Below are 18,801 nucleotides of genomic sequence, written 5' to 3'. Positions count from 1 at the left end.
TGTGTATATTGGTTCCTGACTTCCATGAAAATGTGCATAACGCAGGGGCTATTCAATGCTAATGCAGTACGCCACAGGATGTTTTGTGCTGGTCAAGGGCAGTCAAGTCAGGGTTGAACAAAGGGCTATATCTGTTCTTAATTCATTTTTTTTGAATGGGGCATACTTATTTATCATGGTGAGGAAAGCACTCTTAAAAGAACAACCAGGCACCCTCTACTGCCAGTATGAGGTCAATTAGAAAGGCCTGCTCGTTGAAGTATTTTAGGGAGCGTTTGACAGTGATGAGGGGTGGTCGTTTGACCGCGGACCCATTACAGACGCAGGCAATGAGGCAGTGATCGCTGAGATCCTGGTTGAAGACAGCAGAGGTGTATTTGGACGGCAAGTTGGTCAGGATGATATCTATGAGGGTGCCCATGTTTACAAATTTAGGGTTGTACCTGATAGGTTCCTTGATAATTTGTGTGAGATTGAGGGCACCTAGCTTAGATTGTAGGACGGGTGTTAAAACCTCTAGTGACTCCCCATCCCGCATGCGGGAGCATAATCATCGACTGACACTAATTTGCATAACGCAACGGACCTAAATATTCCTAGAAAATATTCCTATTTATGAAAATCACAAATTAAATATATTGAGACCCTGTCACCCAGTCATCTCAGAATTTCAAAATATGCTTTACAGCCAAAGCTAGACAAGCATTTGTGTAAGTTTATCGATAGCCTAGCATAGCATTTTGTCCAGCTAGCAGCAGGTAACTTGGTCACGGAAATCAGAAAAGCAATCAAATTAAATTGTTTACCTTTGATGAGCTTCGGATGTTTTCACTCACAAGACTCCCAGTTAGATAGTAAATGTTCCTTTTTTCCAAAAATATTATTTTGTAGGCGAAATAGCTCCATTTGTTCTTCACGTTTGGCTGGGAAATCGCCCGGAAATTGCAGTCGCGAAACACCGAAAAATATTCCAAATTAGCTCCATAATATCGACAGAAACATGGCAAACGTTGTTTATAATCAATCCTCAAGGTGTTCTTCAAATATCTATTCGATAATATATCCACCGGGACAATTAGTTTATCAGTAGGACCGATTGGAATAATGGCTACCTCTGTATTATACATGTGAGTCACTCTGGGAGCCATCAGGTGACCACTTGCGCAATGTATCCGCTTACGGGTATTCTTCAACATAAATGCGTAAAACTACGTCACAATGCTGTAGACACCTTCGGGAATATGGAGAAAGAGTAATCTGGTTGATAGCCCATTCACTGCTCAATAGGGAGGCATTGGAACGCAGCGCTTTCAAAACATGTGGCACTTCCGGATTGGATTTTTCTCAGGCTTTCGCCTGCAACATCAGTTATGTTATACTCACAGACAATATTTTTACAGTTTTGGAAATATTTAGAGTGTTTTCTATCCTAAGCTGTCCATTATATGAATATTCTAAAAATATCCTGTTTACTACGGGAATGTTATTTTTCCAAAAATAAAAATACTGCCCCCTAGTCACAAAAGGTCCCAGTTTAGGTCACCTAACAGTATGAACTCTGAAGAGTGATGGGGGGCAATCAATTCTCATATGTTGTCCAGGGCACATCTGGGGGCTGAGGGGGGACTATAACAAGCGGCAACAGTGAGGGACTTATTTCTGGGAAGGTGGATTTTTAAAAGTAGAAGCTCAAACTGTTTGGGCACAGACCTGGATAGTAAGACAGAACTCTGCAGGCTATGTCTGCAGTAGATTGCAACTCTGCCCTCTTTGGCAGTTCTATCTTGATGGAAAATGTTGTATTTGGGGATGGAGATTTCAGAATTTTTGGTGGCCTTCCTAAGCCAGGATTCAGACAAGGCTAGGACATCAGGGTTGGCAGAGTGTGCTAAAGCAGTGAATAAATCAAACTGATTTTAACATGCATGAAACCAAGGCTTTTACGGTTACACAAGTCAACAAATGAGAGCGTCTGGGGAATAGGTGTAGAACTGGGGGCTACAGGGCCTAGGCTAACCTCTAAATCACCAGAGGAACAGAGGAGGAGTAGGATAAGGGTACGACTAAAGGCTATAAGAACTGGTCGTCTAGTGCGTTGGGAACAGAGAATAAAGGGAGCAGAGGTTATGGTAGGATGTGAGTACAGTGTAGGTAAACCTAGTCATTGAGTGACAATGAGAGAGGTTGCTTCTCTGGAGGCACCAGTGAAGCCAGGTGAGGTCTCCGCATGCTTAGGGGGTGGGACAAAAGAGCTATCTAAGGCATGTTGAGCAGGACCGGGGACTCTAAAGTGAAATAAAACAATAATAACAGCAATAGACAAGGCATATTGACATTAGAGATAGGCATAAAGCAATCACGGGTGTTGATCGGGAAAGCTGAGACAACAACGGGTAAATGGCGATGAATGGGCAGAGACGGTCAGTTAGGTACACACAAGACCTGAGTTCGAGGCTGGCGCCGACAGATAAACAAAATGAGGTACAGTGTTAAAACTTCTTATGGGCAGGTGGGACGGAAGCATCCCAAACTAGAGAATTATAAATATTTAACTTTCATAAAATCAGAAGTGTAAAACATCAAAATAAAGATTAACTTCTTGTTAATCCAGCCGCGGTGTCAGATTTCAAAAAGGCTTTACAGCAAAAGCACACAATGCAATTATCTGAGGACAGCGCCCCGCATACAAAAGCATGAAAAACATAGTTCAACCAGGCAGGTGCACCACGAAAGTCAGAAATAGTGATATAATAAATGCCTTACCTTTGATGATCTTCTGCTTTTGGCACTCCAAAAGGTCCAAGATGCATCACAAAGGGTCCTTTTGTTCGATAATGTCCTTCTTTATATCCATAAAAACTCTGTTTAGCTGGCGCGCTTGAGTCAATAATCCCCCCAGTTTCCCTCCATCAAAATTCACACAAAATGAATCGCAAACGTTACTAATAAACTTTTCCAACCAAACAAGTCAAACAACGTTTATAATCAAACTTTAGGTACCCTAATACGTAAATAAATTATACATTATAATACAGAGAATCGTTATTGTCTTTACCGGAGAAAAATACCAAAGAACGCGCTCTCTTCCAAGCGCAGCCAAAATGGGAGCCACCAAGAAAGACTACAATTTCTGGCTAATTTCTTCCAAAAACCAGCGTGAAACTCTTTCTAAAGACTGTTGACATCTAGTGGAAGATCTATGAACTACAATCTGGGAGGATTTCGCCTTATAATAAAGTGACAGCCATTGAAAACAGTGGTAGGCTGAATTTTTTTTTTGAGGGATGGTTTGTCTCAGGATTTTGCCTGCCATATCAGTTCTGTTATACTCACAGACATAATTGTATCAGTTTTAGAAACTGTAGTGTTTTCTATTCAAATATACCAAGTATATGCAAATCCTAGCTTCTGGGCCTGGGTAACAGCCAGTTTACTTTGGGGACGCTTTTCATCCGGACGTGAAAATACTGCCCCCTACCCAAGAAAGGTTAGTGAACAGAGTAGAAGGCATTAGCTGTGTAGTCGAGTGATCAAAGGGTCCAATGAGCAGCAATAGGTGAGTCGGGGCCATTCGGTAGTCGCTACTACGCTAGGCAAGCAGGAGACACGGTGTTCAGAAAGCTAGCGGGCCGGGGAGAGCAGAAGGGTCTTCAGCGACATCGCAACATAAAAGCCTGTAGAAACCACATCGGCATAACAGACGTGATGGATCAGCGGGGCTCCGTGTCTACAATAAAAGGTCCAAGCCAATTGACAAAAGAGGTATTGTAGCCCAAGAATTAGCTGGTGTACTCCGTCGGCTGGCTGGGAGATGGGCTTAGCTCAAGGTTATTTCAAGGCTAACTGGTGCTTGCTTCGGGACAGAGGCGTTAGCCAACAGCAGCCACTCGGTTGCAGCTAGCTGCGATGATCTGGTGTGATGGTCCAGAGCTTGCAGCAAGAATCCGGTGTTGTGGTGGAGAAAAGCAGTCCGATATGCTCTGGGTTGATATCGCACTGTGCAGACTTGCAGGTAATTGTCCAAGCTAAAGCTGGCTAGTGTCCGGGCTAAAGGTGAAGACCACTAGCAGTGGCAATAAATGACTAGTAGCTAGTAGCTAGTTTGCTAGCTAGCTCTTGATGGAGGTTCCAGTTATAAGGTATATAAAAAATAGCAGATCCATACCTCATTGGGTGAGGCGGGTTGCAGGAAAGTATGTATAGTTTGTAGATGGAAAATGAAATGAAAATACAGATAAAGGGAACACTTAAACAACACAATGTAACTCCAAGTCAATCACACTTCTGTGAAATCAAACTGTCCACTTAGGAAGCAACACTGATTCACAATACATTTCACATGCTGTTGTGCAAATGCAATAGACAACAGGTGGAAATTATAGGCATTTAGCAAGACACCCCCAATAAAGGAGTGGTTCTGCAGGTGGTGACCACTTCTCAGTTCCTATGCTTCCTGGCTGATGTTTTGGTCACTTCTGAATGCTGGCGGTGCTTACACTCTAGTGGTAGCATGAGACGGAGTCTACAACCCACACAAGTGGCTCAGGTAGTGCAGCTCATCCAGGATGGCACATCAATGCGAGCTGTGGCAAGAAGGTTTGCTGTGTCTGTCAGCGTAGTGTCCAGAGCATGTAGGCGCTACCAGGAGACAGGCCAGTACATCAGGAGACGTGGAGGAGGCCGTAGGAGGGCAACAACCCAGCAGCAGGACCGCTACCTCAACCTTTGTGCAAGGAGGAGCAGGAGGAGCACTGCCAGAGCCCTGCAAAATGACATCCAGCAGGCCACAAATGTGCATGTGTCTGCTCAAACGGTCAGAAACAGACTCCATGAGGGTGGTTCGAGGGCCCGACGTCCACAGGTCGGGGTTGCCTCAGGAGACCATCCGCTTTTTTTTGAGTGTGACTCCAAATCCAGACCTCCATGGGTTGATAAATTTGATTTCCATTGATGATTTTTGTGTGATTTTGTTGTCAGCACATTCAATTACGGAAAGAAAAATTGTATTTAATAAGAATATTTCATTCATTCAGATCTAGGATGTGTTATTTTAGTGTTCCCTTTATTTTTTTGAGCAGTGTGTATACAAAAAAATTATACATATTTTTTCCAGACCAATTAACACGGGACAAGACAAACACACGTCCGACTGCTACGCCATCTTGGATAACAATGGCCCAGGCATCGATGACGTCATCGCCACAGTGACCGTACGTACATACCCCAACCAGAAGCCCTGGATTACAGGCAACATCCGCACTGATCTAAAGGCTAGAGTTGCTCTAACCTTTCCGGGACTCTAACCCGGAAGCTTATAAGAAATCCCGCTATGCCCTCCGACGAACCATCAAACAAGGGAAAGCATCAAAACCGGACTAAGATCGAATGGTACTACACCGGCTCAGACACTCGTTGGATGTGTCAGGACTTGCAAACCAAAACTACAAAGGGAAGCACAACCGAGAGCAGCCCATTGACACTAGCCTACCAGACAAGCCAAACTACTTTTATGCTCGCTTCAAGGCAAATAACACTGAAACATGCATGAAATCACCAGCTGTTCCACACGAATGTGTGATCATGCTCTCCACAATCGATGTGAGTAAGACCTTTAAACAGGTCAACATTCACAAGACTGCAGGGCCAGGCAAATTACCAGGACGTGCACTGCAAGCATCCGCTGACCAACTGGCAAGTGTCTTCACTGAAAATTTCAACCTCTCCCTGTCCAAGTCTGTAATACCAACATGTTTCAAGCAGACCATCACAGTGCCTGGCTCAAGTACACTAAAGTAACATGCCTAAATGACTACCGACCCATAGCACTCACGTATGTAGCCATGAAGTGCTTTGAAGGCTCCTCATGGCACACATCAACACCATTATCTCAGAAACCCTATACCCACTACAATTTGCATACCACCCCAACAGATCCACAGATGATGAAATCTCTATTGCGTTCCACACTGGCCTTTCCCACCTGGACAAAAGGAACACCTATGTGAGGAAGCTATTAATTTGACTACAGCTCAGTGTTCAACATCATAGTGCCCTAAAAGCTCATCACAAAGCTAAGGACCCTGGGACTAAACACCTCCCTCTGCAACTGCATCCTGGACTTCCTGATGGGCCGCCCCCAGGTGCTATGGGTAGGTGACAACACATCCGTCACGCTGATCCTCAACACGTGGGGGCCCTCAGGGGTGTGTGCTCAGTCCCCTCCTGTACTCCCTGTTCACTCATGACTGCACGGCCAGCCACGACTCCAACACCATAATTAAGTTTGCTGATGACACAACAGTGGTAGGCCTGATCAAGTAACTCACCGGCCAGTTCATTAGGTACACCACCCAGTTCACGAAAGTGGATTGCTCCTACAGACATTGAGTCACATGATTGTGGCTTGCTATATAAAGCAGGCAGCCAACCATCGAGGCATTCAGTTACAGTTCGATTAAATGTTACAAGGGGCAAAACGAGTGACCTAAACGACTTTGATTGTCGGTACCAGTCACGCCGGATCCAGTATCTCAGAATGGACCACCCTCAATGGCTTTTCACACATGAATGTGTCTAGGGTTTCCTGAGAATTGTGTGACAAACAAAAAACATCCAGTCCTGTGGGCGAAAACAGCTCTGGTCAAAGGATAATGACAAGAATAGTGCTAGCTAACATGTGGGCTACAAACAGATAAATAACAGAGCAGTACTACAGTGGTGAGCAGAATGACATCTCGGAACTCACAACTTGTGATCCTTGTCACGGATGGGCTATAGCAGCAGACGGCCACACCAGGTTCCACTCCTATAACTTCTTAGCGATCCCTTCCTGCTCAGATCCCGGTAATGGGATTGATTTGACAACATCCAGTGAAATCGCCAAATTCAAAAACAGAAATAGTCATAATAAAAATGCACAAAACACACATGTATAATACATCAAAATAAATCTTAACTTCTTGTTAACCAAGCCACAGTGTCAGATTTCAAAAAAGGCTTTACGGCGAAAGCAGGCCATGCGATTATCTGAGGACAGCACCCCGCATACAAACACATGAAAATCAGATTTCAACCAGCCAGGTGCGACACAAAATTCAGAACTAAAAATATAATTCATGCCTTACCTTTGAAGATCTTCTTCTGTTGGCACTCCATAATGTCCCAGAAACATCACAAATGGTCCTATAATTTCCTTCTTTATATCCCCAAAATGTCAATTTATTTGGCGCGTTTGATTCAGAAAATACACCAGTTCCAACTCGCCCAACATGACTACAAAGTATCTGATAAGTTACCTGTAAACTTGGTCCAAACATTTCAAACAACGTTCCTAATCCAAATTTAGGCATCCTAAAACGTAAATAATCGATAAAATATAAGACGTGTTCAATACAGGACGAAAACTAAGTGAAGCACGTTCCAGGTTGTGCGCACCAAAAGATTAGAGTGCACCTGGAGTGACACATGGAAAGAACAGGGCTACTTCTTCATTTCTCAAAAGAAAAACATCATCCCATTTCTAAAGACTGTTGACATCTAGTGGAAGCCATAGGAACTGCAAGCATATTTCTATTAAAAAGGGCTTACCATAGAAAACAAATGGAAAACACATTGAGCTCAAAAATTGTGCTCGGGGTTTAACCTGCCAAAATAAGTTCTGTTATACTCACAGACAGTTTTAGAAACTTCCGAGTGTTTTCTATCCAAATATATTAAAAATATGCATATCCTAGCTTCTGGGCCTGAGTGGCAAGAATAGTGCAAGCTAACACAGACAGACAAATAAGACAGACAAATAACAGAGCAGTACAACAGTGTGGTGCAGAATGATATCTTGGAACTCACAACTTGTCGATCCCTGTCACGGATGGGCTATAGCAGCAGACCGCCACACCTGGTTCCACTCCTATAAGCTAAAAACAAGAAGAAGCGGCTCCAGTGAGAATACAATCGCCAACACCGTACAATTGAGTAGTCGAAAAACATTGCATGATCCGATGAATCCCGGTTCCTGTTGTGTCATGCTGATGGCAGAGACAGGATGAACCCATCCTGCTTGGTGTCAACAATACAGGCTGATGGTGGGGGTGTACCGCTCTCCAATACGCAGCAACTGCGTGATGAAATCACGTCATCATGAGCAACATCCTGGTGGAACTTTTCTGACTTGTAGACTCCATGCCTGAACAATTCTAGCTGTTCTGGAGGCAAAGGGGGGTCCAAAAGGGAACTAGATGGGTGAAACTAATAAACTGGCCAGTGAGTATATAAACTGAGCAAAAAAATAAATGTCCCTTTTTCAGGACCCTGTCTTTCAAAGATAATTTGTAAAAATCCAAATACCTTCACAGATCTTCATTGTAAAGGGTTTTAACACTGTTTCCCATGCTTGTTCAATGTACCATGAACAATTAATGAACATGCACCTGTGGAACGGCCGTTAAGCTACTAACAGCTTACAGACATTAGGCAATTAAGGTGACAGTTATGAAAACTTAGGACACTAAAGAGGCCTTTCTACCTACTCTGAAAAACACTTAAAGAAAGATGCCTAGGGTCCCTGCTCATCTGAACGTGAACATGCCTTAAGCATGCTGCAAGGAGGCATGAGGACTGCAGAAAAAATTGCAATGTCCGAACTATGAGACGCCTAAGACAGCACTACAGGGAGACAGGACGGACAGCTAATAATCCTTGCAGTGGCAGACCACGTGTAACAACACCTCCACAGGATCGGTACATCTGAACATCACACCTGCAGGACAGGTACAGGATGGCAACAACAACTGCCCGAGTTACACCAGGAACGCACAATCCCTCCATCAGTGCTCAGACGGTCCGCAATAGGCTGAGAGGCTGGACCGAGGGCTTGTAGGCCTGGTGTAAGGCAGGTCCTCACCAGACATCACCAGCAACAATGTCGCCTATGGGAACAAACTCAACGTCACTGGACCAGACAGGATTGGCAAAAAGTGCTCTTCACTGACAAGTCGCGGTTTTGTCTCACCAAGGGTGATGATCGGATTCGTGCTCATCGTCGATGGGAATGAGCATGACATCGAGGCCTGTACTCTGGAGCGGGATGTATTTGGAGGTGGAGGGTCCGTCATGGTCTGGGGCGGTGTGTTACAGCATCATCGGACTGAGCTTGTTGTCAATCTCAACGCTGTGCGTTACAGGGAAGACATCCTCTTCCCTCATGTGGTACCATTCCTACAGGCTCATCCTGACATGACCCTCCAGCATGACAATGCCACCAGCCATACTGCTCGTTCTGTGCATGATTTGCTGCAAGACAGGAATGTCAGTGTTCTGCCATGGCCAGCGAAGAACCCACATCTCAATCCCTTTGAGCACGTCTGGGACCTGTTGGATCGAAGGGTGATGGCTAGGGCCATTCCCCACAGAGATGTCCAGGAACTTGCAGGTGCCTTAGTGGAAGAGAGTGGTAACATCTCACAGCAAGAACTGGCATATCTGGTGCATTCCATGCGGAAGAGATGCACTGCAGTCCCTAATGCAGCTGGTGGCCACACTAGATACTGACTGTTTCTTTTGATTTCTGACTCACCCTTTGTTCAAGGACACATTATTCAATTTCTGTTAGTCACATGTCTGTGGAACTTGTTCAGTTTATGTTTCAGTTTTTGAATCTTATGTTCATACAAATATTGCCTCCCCTACGTGATAACTTGACCATGTCTATTCCAATGTATCTCAGAGAATTAATAGGATTGTACAAAATGAGCAGTCACCGGATTTTTGGTCTCACCTGTCTGTATATTACTGCGGTGCTCACTGGTCCGTGACTTAAGGCTTCTACGGGTTTTCCCTATGTGAGGCAGACCACATGTCAATGTGTAAATAACATTGGTGGTCATGCAGGTGATCAGGCCCTTAAATCTTTGTCCTGTGCTGCATTGAGCACATTGGCCACATTTGTAATTACCATCTGTAACCTTGTCCAAAAAAAGTTTCCCTTTTCTCTGGTGGATAATCAGAATTAACCACAATAACTCTCACGTTTGGAGGTCTTTTAAAAAACATTAATGGGGAATATTTCAAAATGGTTTTCACATCGCAGCGCTAGCTGTGCCACCAGAGACTCTGGGTTCGCGCCCAGCCTCTGTCGGGAGGTCCGTGGGGCGAAGCAACAATTGGCCTAGCGTCGTCCGGGTTAGGGATGGTTTGGCCGGTAGGGATATCCTTGTCTCATCGCGCACCAGCGACTCCAGGTACACAGTGTTGTCTCCCGAGCCCGTACGGGAGTTGTAGCGATGAGACAAGATAGTAATTACTAACAATTGGATACCACGAAAATTGGGGAGAAAAGGGGGTAAAAAATAAATAAAAATACAAATAAATGGGTTTCAATTGTGGGTCAGTATCAGTAATGTACAAGTGCTTCCTGACAATGTCCTTAAATGCCTTTTCCAATAGTGAGTATTGGTTAAAGCATGATGGGACATGTTCTGCTTTTTCTTTTCCTTTTGGTTTTTTGGATTTCCAACTTTGTTAGTCCTTCAGAATGATCATTGGCATATTTACCCAATTGTCTTTGTACCCCCTTTCCTTAAATCTTGTGTGAGGTCCGTGGTCTGTTTCAGATAAGCAGCATCAGAGCTGCATATTCTTCTGATACCTCTGAATTGACTTATAGGGAGTCTTTTAATAAGTGAATGTCTAAATGAATTCAACAATTTGTATGTATAACAATGCTCTAAATAATCTAAACATCAACAAATAAGGTCTTGCACATGAGTTCTTGTGACCACCATTGTATAATGTGCAATCTTTTGCTGTCAATCATCATCGAGGCTGCTTTAATCACTAGAACAACATGGGGCACCCACACTTGTGGAACTGTCCTTGAATAGATGGCACCATGTAATCCGTGGACAAATACAATGAAAGCTAGGCTTAATCTATGGGATCAGAGAGCAGGATAGTCCTCACTATTAATGAACCATTTAAACAACATGCCTTAATCTGCATCAAATAGTATCAACATGTTTGTGTATGGAAGGATTTAGTTTAAAATAGAAGTGCATGGAATACATTTTTTGGGCCTAGTGTGCATCACATTGCAGTGTCTAAAACAACCACACATTGTATATAACCACGGCTAATAAATCATGTGTCTTTTCATAAACACCATATCATGGATTTTGATCTCCTTTTAAACGTAGTCTTACACCAACCACCAACTCTCAAAACAGAGCCCTTTGAGTATCATTCTACAACCAACATGATCTCACAACTTTAGGAAATAGTCAGTGATGTACACAATATTTGATTAAATGTGTCATATTTCATTTTTTTATCCGGCTCTTTACAAACACTACTGCATAATACTCAACTTCATTCATATTCTATTGCAAGGTCATAGTCTTGATTAAATATTCATAATTCAATATGACAGTCATTCTAATGTTGATTTTTGGCTTCAAACTTTTATCTTAACATGATTGAGCATTGCTCCTCATCTCAGTAGATAATTAAAAAACGATTCCTAAAACATTGAAATCACTGCTCATGATTGCAGTTCAGAGAACCAAATCCATTCAATCATTCATTCTATTCAAATTCTGTCCCATTCAATTTAGATTTACTCTTGGTTTATATTCATCTTATAATGTACATTTGCTTATAAAATACATTACTTTGAGATTGTCTGTATCTACAGGGTTCTGGTAACTGTCTGGCAACTTTCTAGGATACAGTACAAACTCCATTATGCTATCAGACATCATCGTAGCCATTGGAAGTGAACCTACATTTTGAGGAAGCAATGTTACAATAGGTTGTATTATTATAGCTGCTGCATTTCAGTTTGTTTTGACTGTATTGTTCCATTGAGTCGTATGTCTAATCTCCTTCAGCAAGACATTAACTTGCAGGTCAAAAGGTAATGAAGATGGGTTTCTGGGCATCTGTCTGGAAGTGTCTATCCTGACCTCTACAACACTCATATTGTGTGAGCCATGTTGCAGAGGACACATATAAACAAAAGCTCTCTTCACACGTTGGCTCAATTTGGACACTATTGGCTCGTTGTGCAGAGTATAAGACAACAGCAACCATGGTCATCAGAGCTAACATTCCCTAACATTCGCCACGGCCCATGTTGTCTGATTGAGGTGGACAAACAGGTCTATAAATAAGCATGGTGAAAGATGAGAAACAATCTCACAATCTGTGTGTCCCCGGTTTCAATAACAAGATCCCAAATTGACTTAATTAATGTAGCATGTATGCCCATGATGAAGGAAAGATCTGAAGAAATTCCTTTGTCATGGATGGGAAAGGGATTATTTATGGTGTTGTTTGTGCTTACGTATTACCATAATTAAAACATATTGGCTTCCAAAAGCAATAAAATAGACAAATTGCTTTGGCATGGTTCGAGACAGTTGGGGAAGGCTCTGCATATTGGCAGTTCAATGAGATGGGATTTGGGGACTTTGAAAGTACATTTGAGCTTCAGACTTTAGTAATGAGGCCTGGCGGAGTGATATCACCCTCCCCAAATATGTAGTTTTGACGTGAGAGAGAGAGAGAGAGAGAGAGCACTGTGACAGTTTTCAGCTGGGGACCAAAGCAGGGCCAGCCCTCTCCAAACCATACAGGCGTGTCTACTATCAGTTAATGATGTTTGCTGCTCTGAGGGAAGACCAAAAAACCTTTCCTTCCCCTTGCTGTCTTTCGCTTGGTACATGTGTTTGTCTGTATTTTTTTTATATATATTTTTTTACCTCTGTCAACACTGTCTACTACTGCGGGAGAGCGTGCAAAGCTGTCATCTAGGCAAAGGGTGGATACTCTGAAGAATCTCAAATCTAAAATGTATTTTGATTTGTTTAACACTTTTTTGGTTACTACATGATTCCATATGCGTTATTTCATAGTTTTAATGTCTTCACTATTATTCTACAATGTAGAAAATAGTAAACATAAAGAAAAACCCTGGAATGAGTAGGTGTGTCCAAACTTTTGACTGGTACTGTTTATGTATGTATGTGGACACCCCTTCAAATGAGTGGATTCGGCTATTTCAGCCACACCCGTTGCTGACAGGTGTATAAAATCAAACACACAGCCATGCAATCTCCAAAGACAAAGTCAGGGGAATGGCCTTACTGAAGAGCTCAGTGACATTCAACGTGGCACAGTCATAGAATGCCACCTTTCCAACTAGTCAGTTTGTCACATTTTTGCCCTGCTAGAGCTGCCCCAGTCAACTGTAAGTTCTGTATTTGTAAAGTGGAAAGTCTAGGAGCAACACCGGCTAAGCCGTGAAGTGGTAGGCCACACAGCTCACCAAATGGGACCACCGAGTGCTGAAGTGCATGATGCGTAAAAACATCTGCTCTTGGTTACAACACTCACAACCGAGTTACAAACGGCCTCTGGAAGCAACGTCAGCACAATAACTGTTTGTTGGGAGCTTCATGAAATGGGTTTCCATGGCCGAGCAGCCGCAAACAAGCCTAAGATCACCATACGTAATGCCAAGTTAAATCGAATCAAATTTTATTGGTCACACACACATGGTTAGCAGATGTTAATGCAAGTGTAGCTCTGTGTTTCAAGTTCCGACACTGCAGTAATATCTAACAAGAAATCTAACAAATTTACACCGACTACCTTATACACACAAATGTAAAGGGATGAATAAGAATATGTACATATAAATATATGGACGAGCGATGGTCGTGCGGCATAGACAAGATGCAGTTGATAGTATAGAATACAGTATATACATCTGAGATGAGTCATGTAGAATATGTAGACATTATTAAAGTGCCGTTATTTAAAGTGACTAGTGATACATATATTAAATCCATTTATTAAATTTAATAAAGTGGCCAGAGATATGAGTCTGTATGTTATGGCTCTCGTTTGTGAAATGACCGGACCAAGGTGCAGCGTGGTAGGCATACATCGTTCTTTTTCTTGATGAGACCAAAAGCAAAATAACAACGACAAAAACGAAAGCGCACAGTTCTGTAAGGCAAAATAAACTATACAGAAAACAGACAACAACTTACAGTGCCTTGCGAAAGTATTTCGGCCCCCTTGAACTTTGCGACCTTTTGCCACATTTCAGGCTTCAAACATAAAGATATAAAACTGTATTTTTTTGTGAAGAATCAACAACAAGTGGGACACAATCATGAAGTGGAACGACATTTATTGGATATTTCAAACTTTTCCAACAAATCAAAAACTGAAAAATTGGGCGTGCATAATTATTCAGCCCCTTTACTTTCAGTGCAGCACTCTCTCCAGAAGTTCAGTGAGGATCTCTGAATGATCCAATGTTGACCTAAATGACTAATGATGATAAATACAATCCACCTGTGTGTAATCAAGTCTCCGTATAAATGCACCTGCACTGTGATAGTCTCAGAGGTCCGTTAAAAGCGCAGAGAGCATCATGAAGAACAAGGAACACACCAGGCAGGTCCGAGATACTGTTGTGAAGAAGTTTAAAGCCGGATTTGGATACAAAAAGATTTCCCAAGCTTTAAACATCCCAAGGAGCACTGTGCAAGCGATAATATTGAAATGGAAGGAGTATCAGACCACTGCAAATCTACCAAGACCTGGCCGTCCCTCTAAACTTTCAGCTCATACAAGGAGAAGACTGATCAGAAAAACAGCCAAAAGGCCCATGATCACTCTGGATGAACTGCAGAGATCTACAGCTGAGGTGGGAGACTCTGTCCATAGGACAACAATCAGTCGTATATTGCACAAATCTGGCCTTTATGGAAGAGTGGCAAGAAGAAAGCCATTTCTTAAAGATATCCATAAAAAGTGTTGTTTAAAGTCACCTGGGAGACACACCAAACATGTGGAAGAAGGTGCTCTGGTCAGATGAAACCAAAATTGAACTTTTTGGCAACAATGCAAAACGTTATGTTTGGCGTAAAAGCAACACAGCTGAACACACCATCCCCACTGTCAAACATGGTGGTGGCAGCATCATGGTTTGGGCCTGCTTTTCTTCAGCAGGGACAGGGAAGATGGTTAAAATTGATGGGAAGATGGATGGAGCCAAATACAGGACCATTCTGGAAGATAACCTGATGGAGTCTGCAAAAGACCTGAGACTGGGACAGAGATTTGTCTTCCAACAAGACAATGATCCAAAACATAAAGCAAAATCTACAATGGAATGGTTCAAAAATAAACATATCCAGGTGTTAGAATGGCCAAGTCAAAGTCCAGACCTAAATCCAATCGAGAATCTGTGGAAAGAACTGAAAACTGATGTTCACAAATGCTCTCCATCCAACCTCACTGAGCTCGAGCTGTTTTGCAAGGAGGAATGGGGAAAAAATGTAGTCTCTCGATGTGCAAAACTGATAGACATACCCCAAGCGACTTACAGCTGTAATCGCAGCAAAAGGTGGCGCTACAAAGTATTAACTTAAGGGGGCTGAATAATTTTGCACGCCCAATTATTCAGTTTTTGATTTGTTAAAAAAGTTTGAAATATCCAATAAATGTCGTTCCACTTCATGATTGTGTCCCACTTGTTATTGATTCTTCACAAAAAAATACAGTTTTATATCTTTATGTTTGAAGCCTGAAATGTGGCAAAAGGTCGCAAAGTTCAAGGGGGCCGAATACTTTCGCAAGGCACTGTATATATGATCTCAGTGGAGGCACCGATGCGGGACGCCGACCCGGCTCCGATGCGGGACGCCGACCCCGCTCCGCATGAGGCTCCCCCCACTTCGGTGACGCCTCTGGTGCAGGGATTGTCGCCGGGACCTCCGGACCGTAGATCGTCGCTAGAGGCTCTGGACTGGGAACCCTCGCTGAAGGCTCTGGACTTGGAACCATCGCTGAAGGCTCTGGATGTGGAACCTTCGCTGAAGGCTCTGGACTGGGAACCCTCGCTTAAGGCTCTGGACTGCCGACCGTCGCTGGAGGCTCTGGACTGCCGACCGTTGCTGGAGGCTCTGGACTGCGGACCGTTGCTGGAGGCTCCGGACTGCCGACCGTCGCTGGAGGCTCTGGACTGCCAACTGTCGTTGAAGTCTCTGGGCTGCAGACCATCGCTGGAGTCTCTGGGCTGCGGACCATTGCAGGAGGCACTGGACTTCGGACTTTCACTGGAGGCTCTGGACTGGGGATCGTCGTTGGAGGCTCCGGACTGGGAACTGTCGCTGGAGGCTCCTTTCCCTGGATCATCACTGCAGGCTTCGTGCCATGGATCATCACTGGAGGCTTCGTGCCATGGATCATCACTGGAGGCTTCGTGCCATGGATCATCACTGGAGGCTTCGTGCCATGGATCAACACTGGAGGATTCGTGCCATGGATCATCACTGGAGGCTTCGTGCCATGGATTATCACTGGAGGCTTTGGGCCATGGATCATCACAGGAGGCTTCGTAAGTGGAACCGGAACAGGTCTCACCGGACTGAGGAGACGTACTGGCAGCCTAGTGAGTGGAGCTGCCACAACACATCCTGGCTGGATACCCACTTCAGCTCGGTGAGTGTGGAGAGCTGGCACAGGACGCACTGGGCTATGAAGGTGCACTGGAGGCATAGTGCGTAGAGCCGGCTCAGGACACACTGGGCCGTGGAGGCGCACCGGAGGTCTGGAGTGCAGAGCTGGCACAACGCATCCTGGCAGAATACCCCCTGTAGCACGGCAAGTGCGGGGAGTTGGCACAGGCGGCACTGGGTGGTGTTGGCGAACTGGGGATACCGTGCGTAGAGCTGGTGCAGGATGTCCTATTCCGGTGAGACGCACTCGAGACCAGGACTGCTGAGCCGGCACAATCCATCCTGGCTAGATGACTACTCTAGCATGGCAACTGCGTGGAGCTGGCACAGAGCACACCGGGCTGTGAATGCTGCCGAAGTTTGGAGGGTACTAGGGTGTTAAATGCTTAGCTGTAGTCAATGAACAGCATTCTTGCATAGGTATTCCTCTTGTCCAGATGGGATAGGGCAGTGTGCAGTGTGATGGCGATTGCGGCGTCTGTGGACCTATTGGGCAGTATGTAAATTGAAGTGGGTCTAGGATGTCAGGTAAGGTGGAGGTGATATGATCCATAACTAGCCTTTCAAAGCATGGTGGACATCTTGAAGCAAGTAGGGACAGCAGAATGGGATAGGGAGAGATTGAATATGTCAGTGAACACTCCAGCCAGCTGGTCTGCGCATGCTCTGAAGACGTGGCTAGGGATGCCATCTGGGCTAGCAGCCTTGAGAGGGTTAACGCACATGTTCTAACAGTAAGTTAGTCTAGCCAGCTATCTACGCCTTGTAGTAATCACAAATGATTTACCAGGCACCCAGGGCATGTGACCAGGGGCCCTGACCTCCAGGGGTCTCATATTGGTTTTGTTAGTCACTCTCACTCAGATATGATATGATGGCAAAATGTGTAGGATGAATGCATGTAATTAGTTTTAAAACTGCAACATTTTCTCTACGCCCCATGGCAAAATGGGTAGAATTGCAGGAAATTTGTTTTAAAACTTCTATTTTGGTCTCTCTGCCGTCAAGAGGGGGACCACTAAAAAAATGCCTGCAAGGTGGGGGGGCCCCACACAAAATCCGCAAAAAGCTAGAGGAGGAGGCTTGACAACTGACTCATCCTAGAGAAATATGCTTGTGTGGTTACTCCCCAGCAGCCTGAAATATGAAATACACTTGTTTGGAAAATACTGTGTCAGAAAAATAAATAAGTACATCTCACCAAAATTGTCAATTTATGGAAATGACTTATTGTTAGTTTCTGTTATGCCGCTCCAGTTGGTCAATTACACCCGCACCCTCCCTTTTCATCCTCCTCCAGGAGGAAGCTCATTCAAACCAGATGTTACTAAAGTCAAAGCAAATGTCCGAGGCAATAGTTGGCGGCACACCTGGTAGATACAGTGTGACCAGGGGCAGACTATCTACATTTTTCCCCTTGCATTGCACTTTCTCCCTTTTTTTCTTGAATAATATTTATGATTGCCCTTAGACTCAAAAAACAACCGCAGACGCCAATATGAAACATTGTCTGTTGATATATCATGTAACATTCAGGACCTGGCAGACTGAAATTTGCATATTTTCTGGACATACATATTATTTCTAATCCTCCTGTGTGCCATGTATGATCTCATATACAAATAACTCAAAATAACTGAAAACACTACATTTGTCTTACATGGTCTATTCCTATGACATGTTTTGACCGGCCTTTTCCCAGTGTTGTGCTTGTATCTAGTTCAGACATCTCTAAATCAATTGAAAGGCTAAAAGCACCTCATTGGTTACAACAATCAAAACATTGTCCCCCGAGCTTTCCATTAGCTCAACATGCTGTGGGATATAAGGAAGTGAGCATCAGATTAGTACTGTTTTTTAGCTATCCCCCTCGGTAACATTCTACATCTAAAACAAAGGAATATGACAATGTTCCTACCATCCGTCATCCGAGTGATGGTCTAGTATGATCGATCATTTGCATAGCAAAACTAAACTGTCCAATGAGAGATAACCACGTACCGTTGAAGTCGGAAGTTTACATACACCGTAGCCAAATACATTTAAACTCAGTTTTTCACAATTCCTGACATTTAATCCTAGTAAAAAACCCTGTTTTAGGTCAGTTAGGATCACCACTTTATTTTAAGAATGTGAAATGTCAGAATAATAGTAGCGAGAATGGTTTATTTCAGCTTATATTTCTTTCATCACATTCCCAGTGGGTCAGAAGTTTATATACACTCAATTAGTATTTGGTAGCATTGCCTATAAATTGTTTAACTTGGGT

At 43.7% G+C, this 18,801-nt stretch overlaps 1 protein-coding gene across 1 annotated transcript; it reads right to left on the bottom strand.

The window, feature by feature from the left end:
* Positions 1-8,019: 8,019 nt before the first annotated feature.
* On the bottom strand, positions 8,020-17,368 carry LOC149971815 (uncharacterized). The gene is made up of 4 exons (XM_090219286.1): positions 17,320-17,368; positions 16,192-16,814; positions 15,699-15,786; positions 8,020-8,201 (listed from the first exon to the last, which is right to left on the bottom strand). Exons 1-4 carry the CDS (start codon positions 17,366-17,368, stop codon positions 8,020-8,022), a joined length of 942 nt encoding a protein of 313 aa, XP_090075412.1.
* Positions 17,369-18,801: the final 1,433 nt, after the last annotated feature.

Source organism: Oncorhynchus mykiss, chromosome 25 (genome assembly GCF_057628025.1).
Source record: "Oncorhynchus mykiss isolate SJ-2025 chromosome 25, ASM5762802v1, whole genome shotgun sequence".
NCBI classification, from domain to species: Eukaryota; Metazoa; Chordata; class Actinopteri; order Salmoniformes; family Salmonidae; genus Oncorhynchus; species Oncorhynchus mykiss.
This window is presented reverse-complemented; position numbering and strand designations above follow the sequence as displayed.

Coding starts and splice junctions, on each gene's coding strand:
- LOC149971815 (XM_090219286.1), bottom strand. CDS start 17,368: ATGAGACCCCTGGAGGTCAGGGCCCCTGGTCACATGCCCTGGGTGCCT. Junction 16,815..17,319: donor TCACATGCCCTGGGTGCCTG/GTAAATCATTTG, acceptor TCATCTAGCCAG/GATGGATTGTGCCGGCTCAG. Junction 15,787..16,191: donor TGATGATCCAGGGAAAGGAG/CCTCCAGCGACA, acceptor TACGGTCCGGAG/GTCCCGGCGACAATCCCTGC.